This window comes from Acyrthosiphon pisum, unplaced genomic scaffold (assembly GCF_005508785.2).
Source record: "Acyrthosiphon pisum isolate AL4f unplaced genomic scaffold, pea_aphid_22Mar2018_4r6ur Scaffold_20745;HRSCAF=22010, whole genome shotgun sequence".
NCBI lineage: Eukaryota > Metazoa > Arthropoda > Insecta > Hemiptera > Aphididae > Acyrthosiphon > Acyrthosiphon pisum.
This window is the reverse complement of record NW_021770137.1, coordinates 1-7,445: the sequence shown is the minus strand read 5'-3', so window position 1 is coordinate 7,445 and position 7,445 is coordinate 1. Positions and strand designations below refer to the sequence as shown.

General features: G+C 30.0%; 1 protein-coding gene across 1 annotated transcript; it reads right to left on the bottom strand.

Annotated features, from left to right (window-relative positions):
• Positions 1-5,812: 5,812 nt before the first annotated feature.
• LOC103309779 (zinc finger protein 354B-like) lies at positions 5,813-7,138 on the bottom strand. Its single transcript, XM_029492073.1, has one exon. It carries the CDS (start codon positions 6,813-6,815, stop codon positions 6,162-6,164), a length of 654 nt encoding a protein of 217 aa, XP_029347933.1. The 5' UTR covers positions 6,816-7,138; the 3' UTR covers positions 5,813-6,161.
• Positions 7,139-7,445: the final 307 nt, after the last annotated feature.

Below are 7,445 nucleotides of genomic sequence, written 5' to 3'. Positions count from 1 at the left end.
ACTTTTAACTTATCGATCTTGTATCCTCTTAACACTACTTGAGTTCATTATTTTTATTAACTTGCCCACCTTTGTCCAAACGTTTTTTGATTTACCAGGTAAAATTATAAAATACCTTTTATTTTGTGTCCAAACGTTGTGTCTATTTGTACCCAAACGTGTTGGCTTTTGGGTCAATGTGACCAAACGTTCAGCGCCCTATTTTTTTTTATAAAGGGCCGACTTAGGGACAAATTTCCGGGGCTGAATTTGTATCCCAATCCGTCCCTGTGTATAGTAACAAATCATCTAATTAAAATAAGTTTACTGTGTAGGTACTGTGTGTCTGTGTAGAATGTAGATAATAATTAAAATTTAGTTTGACAAAAAACCATTTTAAAATATTTAAAAAAATGTGAAGCTATAAAACTATTCATTATAATATTACATTATCAATATCAAATAATTTCTTAGACATAATAATTTATTTATTTTATTAAAAAATGCGTATCACTTGTAAATCACTCAAATTGGTACTCAATGCGATATGCGGCAAAAAAACAAAAATACTTAAAATTTGTCGATTATGGCGAGTACCAATTTTGGTGATATTGATAGTAAAAACCTTCATAATTAATTAAAAATAGCTTATTATTAATACGTAATTTCATCGAAATCGGGACGACGCGGACGATGGCTGATAATCAACATATGCTGGTATTCAGTGCCGCAACTACATAATAAGTGGCCCGTGTGCGATATTCTTTTTGGGCCCGTTCCTAAATTAATTTTTATTGTATGTATTATATAATATTGTTTCGATATTATTCTTGGTATAACACATTTTAATAGTTTATAAATAAACACTAATAAGTAATAACATTACTTTTATGGCACGTGACGTAACCATCGTCGTTTTCGAGTATCAGTCAGTTGTTTTCCTGACAATTCGACAAACAACAACCCATAGACGCAATAAAAATAAATCTTATGGAAAAATTAATAGTACCTACTAAGAAAGTATGAAACGTTGACACTTGAATACGTCTTGATACCCACCTTTTTCTAACATAGTACACACCACATACGTGATTCTATCTAGTACCATTTGATTTTATAATATACTAAAACTTACCATTCTATTTTAACATACTTAATCTAATAAGTAATATTAGTATACCTACAACTACAATAATGTTTTAACTTAAAAAAAAATGATTGTGAGTAACTATTAAGTTTTGCGTTTTAGACAATTTAAGTGTCTGCTCCAGGTTGGGCCCGGGGCCCCCCAAATGTATGTAAGCCTTGAGGCCCGTGTGCGCGGCATGCTCTGCACACCCGTTTTTGCGGCACTGCTGGTATTATCAGTTATTATTAATATTACATTAATTACGATTGTTCCAAGTTATGATGACAAGTTTGTAAAATCTTACGAATTTAATTTAATTTTTATCACATAATATTTTTTGATAATTTATTTTTTAATTCAGTTATTAAAAATGCATTTTACAACTATAAAAATTATTATATATTTAGTCACTTTAAAATTTTGATGGCCAGGGGGGCTAAGACCTGTACTTTGAACTTCTGGGGGGCTTAGTCCCCCTCGACTTCCGACTATGGCACTAACATCCTCTAAATCAACTGTTATATAATTTCAACTGCATCAGTCTGATATTTAAATCATACCTGAGTATTAGCAGTCGACAATATTTGTATAAACTACTATGCCAGGAGAGAGGCGAGAAAAACATTATTTATAAAATATGATAATTGATAATATAATTTCATATATAAATTATACATACAAATGATATTTTAAACATGCTCACCCCCATATTTTCCATTAATTATACATTTACCCAAGTTCTGATTTAGAGAATTTTTATGTATAAGGTACCTAAAGTCAAGACTATATTTTCAAATTCCTGATTAACTATACCTCTAAGTGGCACAAAAAATCTCAAGTATTCAAAAATCTTTAAGTGTAATTAAAAATTCAAAAAATCAGAATTTGAATATATGTATAATTAAGCATAAAAATATGATGATTATGCTTAAAAAATCACCCTGTATAATATTAACGCAAAGCCTGACGCGGGGAATCATTCGTTTAATAATAAACTATGAAACTATTAATACATATTTTGAAACTACAAAATACCTAATAAATAATAATTATTAATTGCACAGAAACGAAAAATTATAAAAAACAAAATTATATTTCTATTAGGATAGAATTTTAACTTTGAAGATAAATCCATAATCTATAAGCGTAGTATTATTTAACTAAACTTTCAATATTGTAAACGTCTAATCTTCATTATTATAATATATCATATATGTATAGACGTATTGTACATCATTCATATTTTTGTATGCAATATTTGCATGATCACTGAATCCAACAGTGGATTAATAATAATTTAATTTATTGTATAATTGTTATAAAATATCAAATGCTGCACAATAAGCCCAATACCTACCTTCGCACGTATCTATTATAAAACTTTTCAATTTTTGTATATAAAACAAAAGATTTACTATTACCCCCCCCCCCTCCCCCTTGGCACTTGACAAATATATAATATGTATTAACGGCTTACATATAATTATAATTATTGTATTTTTTAATTTTAGAGTTTTTTTTTTCTTAACAATTGATTAGTTATCATTTTATCCTTATCAGTCTGTATTATTTGATATTGGACACCAGTTGTAATAGCACACAATAATAACTGTTATGTGGTAATAGTAACTACCATGTTCCACGATTAAAAAGTACTATCATCTTTAATCGTGGTAACTACTATTTATAATCGTGATGACACTGGTAACTTCATTCAAAGACTTATTAATAGGTCTATGACTTTACTAACTAGTGCCTACAATCACGATCCACAAAATATAACTTTCATTCAAGTTAGTATAATTATTAATATATTATTATCTGAAATAATGAAAAAAAATAATAAATAATGAAAGTAATATTACTATAGAAAATGGCTAATATATTAGATATTACCATATCAATAAAACGTTTGAGTAAAAGATGCACAAAACGAGCCAACCCTTGTATTAATGACCCTGAAGACTATTATAGAGTTACAATAGCTATACCATACATTGATTCATTTATACAATAGTTAAATGAGCGTTTTTTATGTCACAAAAATGTACTTAAAGGTTAGTGCCTAACTACATTTATTTTTTATTGATATATACTAATTTTGGAAAATTGTTTCTAGGATTTCAATGCTTGTTTTCTGGAAAATATATAAATGACTTTGATGATCTTCTTCAATTTTATCTTGACACTGACAAACAAATTGTTAAAGCAGAGTTAAATGTATGGCATGCAGTACTTAAAAACAATGGACAACACCCTAAAAGTGGGTTGAAAGCTTTAAGGCTATGCAAGAAGGAAATGTTTCCAAATGTTTCTTAGTTAAAATATTATGTACTTTACCAGTGTCTACAGCAACCCCAGAATGAACGTTTTCATGCTTAAAAAGATTGAAAACATATCTAAGAAACACAATGACAGAAGTGATTTTATCAAACTTAAACTTTATATTTAAAATGATACAAGATTAAAATTACAATTTGTTTTCAGACACGACTTAATGGACTGACAATGTTGGCTGTTCACACTGATATACCACTTTTAGCTAAAGAAGTCCTTGACGAACTTGCGAAAAAACCACGAAAACTAGACTTTGTTTTATAGTTATGACTTAACTATTTACTTATAATGTTTACATTTTAATTCATAATGATTTATAATAAATATTCATAATTCATATTCATTGATTAGAATATTATGTTAAAAAAAGTTGAACTCCCCCCCCCCCCCCCATTCAAAATTCCTGAGCACGCCTCTGGGTTTATGAGTCTATGGTTTGAAAAATCTGAAAAACATAGATATCGTTACGATTCCATCGTGTTATAATAATATAATCTATAAAAACCAAAGGGATATCTAAATATAAATTTGTATACTTAATGGCTAGAGGGTTGGAAATGATTTCGTACAGAACAATAATTATATAATAAACAATTTTAATGTTATTTTTTACAATAGAACAATATTGTTGCGACAATTGGAAATCTTAAAACTCCAACTGTTATTAAAAGTATCTGGATTACGGTAATTTTTTCAAATTTAAAATGGAGTAGTGGACACGTTCAAATATTTTAATATTATATACCATACTTTCAAAGACACATCGTAATATTATGTTATATTTGACTCAGTAGGCTGTTGTAAAAATATGTAGCAGTGAGTAGTTTTGCCGTCATGATATTATTCTCTACATACATTATTTTAGATGTTTTTCTTTATAAATGTTAATTTCATTTATCCGTTGTTCTACACAATAAATAAAAATTAATAAAACATTTTTACGCCAAAAATCGTACCTGTCCTGCAGGTAACCGAACGGCGGAATAATCACGTTAAGTTGATGAAACTCAAGTCTCCTGGAGAAATTAGGGTATAACCCGTCCAGTTCATCTTGGCCATCGCCTGACGTTACAGTTACCAACACAGTTGGTATTACTTTACATTATAAGATAGTAATCGTAACGGTCGCTGATGGCCAAGATGAACTGGACGGATTATTCCAGAGGCCCCAGATTTGGCAGCTGATATTGACGGCGATGGGCAGGAAGCTGCAAAAGAACGGGTTCGGCGCAGGTCACTCCTGTCGGCTTTGGGGAGACAACTACTTGAGGCCGGTAGGAGGTTTTTCTGTTGATGTGTACCATCCTCAGTACGGCAATGAGAGGAGTTAAAAACCTGTGTTCAAATCAAGGTAGTTACCCTGACGTATAACCTACAATATTTATGTAGAATGGGCCAATTCTTTTTTGAGAAATTAAAATTCTCAGATGGCCGAAAATTTTGGATCTGGCGCCGCACGTGTTTAGTTCAGAAAACAGAACTAACTAACTGATGGATACATTCTACTTGAGTACTACTAGGAAACTCGATAATTTGATCCCGAGACAACTAGATCCACGTTGTTACCATAGGTATGGTTGGGATCTCAATGACCCGGGTCCTATTTGTTCATACACCTACTAGAAGGGTGTATACGTAAATAAAGCAAATAAAAATGCGGGACCGTAATCAATTCTGCACGCTGGAACAAAAAGAACCAGTCCTCCCATGATTATTTATGATTATACACTTTAATATTAGGCCAGTCACCAAGGGCCACGGCCAACGATGGCCGTTTATTACTAGTTTATATTGTAAAGACTATAAGGTTCTTATTAACCGTGTTTTATTAATTTGTGAATTATTTCTATAATTATATTCTATTGACTATTGCTATACAGAACAGCAAAGAAATATTATTATTGTTACAAATTGGTATTTACCATAGATTATGATAATAATATAGGTTACACAGGTAGATAGTTCATGAGCAATAAGACGATTTAGAATTTGTCAAATGTTCTTTTCTATTAGGAACAAATATTCAACTTACTCTCGTACCTATTATAAAACAGAATATTAACTTCACCATTCAAAAACATAAGAAATATTAGACAAAGATAAACTATAGCACCAAGATTTCGATCCTGAATAAATTCAAACAGTTTAACATATTTTGTTCTATCATGTATAATATATAAAAAAATAATCATTAAATAATTAACTAGGTTAAGAAAACAATAATATTTAAGAGATAAAATAACTAAAAAAAATCATACAATATTCAATAATCTAAGTAAAAACGTAGAAATATGCCACCAAATTATGTTAAGATAACAATTATGTAATAAAATAACAATCAGTATAATTTTAAGATTAGTTAGTAAGAAAAATGTAACTGGGTTAAGCTTAATATCGATATTACTGATAGTACAATTCATACATAAAGAGAATTGTGACTCGATTGCCAATAGACGTCAGTGTTTAAAGAAAGTGATTATAACATTATTTGTTCGTTTTTTTGTGTACATTTGAAGTCTGGATTTAAATTGAATTTAAAATGGATTTTTATCCAGTGTGCGTTCTCGTATGAACTTTTAAATTTGACGATTGATAAAATGCTTTATTATAGACACTGCATTTAAATGGCTTTTCTCTATTATGTGTTCTCTTATGAACTTTTAAAAATGTTAAACGAGGAAACCCTTTACCGCAGATATCACATCTAAAAGGTTTTTTATCCAGTGTGTGTCATAGTATGATATCTAAAATGTGTTGCATAAGAAAAAGTTCGATTACAGATACCACATTTAAATGGCATTTCTTTTGTATGTTTTCTCTTATACACTGTTAAACTAAATGATTGAGAAAACGCTGCACCACATATATCACATTTAAATGGCTTTTCGCCAGTATGTGTCCTCGTGTGAGCTTTTAAAGTTGTTGATTGAGAAAACGTTTGACTACAAATATCACATCTAAAAGGTTTATCTCCAGTGCGTGTCGTAGTATGGTATTTCAAATGTGATGCACAAGAAAAAGTTCGATTACAAATACCACTTTTAAATGGCTTTTCACCGGTATGTTTCCTCGTGTGAACTTTTAAAGCTGCTGATTGAGAAAACGTTTTACTACAAATATCACATTTGAATGGCTTTTCACCGGTGTGTGTCCTCGAGTGAACTTTTAAAGTTGTTGATTGAGAAAACGTTAGATTACAAATACCACATCTAAAAGGTTTTTCTCCAGTGTGTTTCCTCGTGTGATTTTTTAAAGTTGCTGATTGAGAAAACGTTTGACTACAAATATTACATTTGAATGGCTTTTCCCCGGTATGTGTCTTTCCATGCACATTTAAACTTGATGATGTAGAAAAAGTTCGTTTACACATATCACATCTAAAAGGTTTTACTCCAGTTTGTGTCCTCGTGTGAACTTTTAAAGTTTTATTACAGACAGACTGTATGTGTTTTCTCGCTTGTGATTTAATATGAAAAGATTTATCACAAATGAATTCTCTTTCGGTAGATTTTTTGTCCAGATTCACATGGTTAATAAGTTTTGAAGAATGGCTTTGACTAAAAACTGTCCCTTCAAAGTTATTACCGTCACCAACATTTTTCTCAATTTTTATTTCGGTATCTGTAGTGTTTACTTTTTCTTCAGTTTTACATTTAGTTCTGAAAAAAATTAAGTATTTTAAAAATTGTTGAATAAAAAACAAAAACTATAAAAATTTATTATGTAGATTCAAATAGTAAATTAGAAAATTATGTATTTCGCTCATAAACTAATTAAAATATTAAAATATATCAAACCTACTAAAGTTATATTTATATATACCTATTCAAACGTATAATTTATTACGATTTAAACCCAGATTTTGTAAAATCAATACATTTTTTATTTTATTATGATTGGGCATGATTGTTTGTTGCCCCCTCTTGCCTCAGTAAAGCAAATTACCACACTCCGTTCCACGAGAGAAGGAACTCTTTTCGCAATGTAACTGACGGCGTTT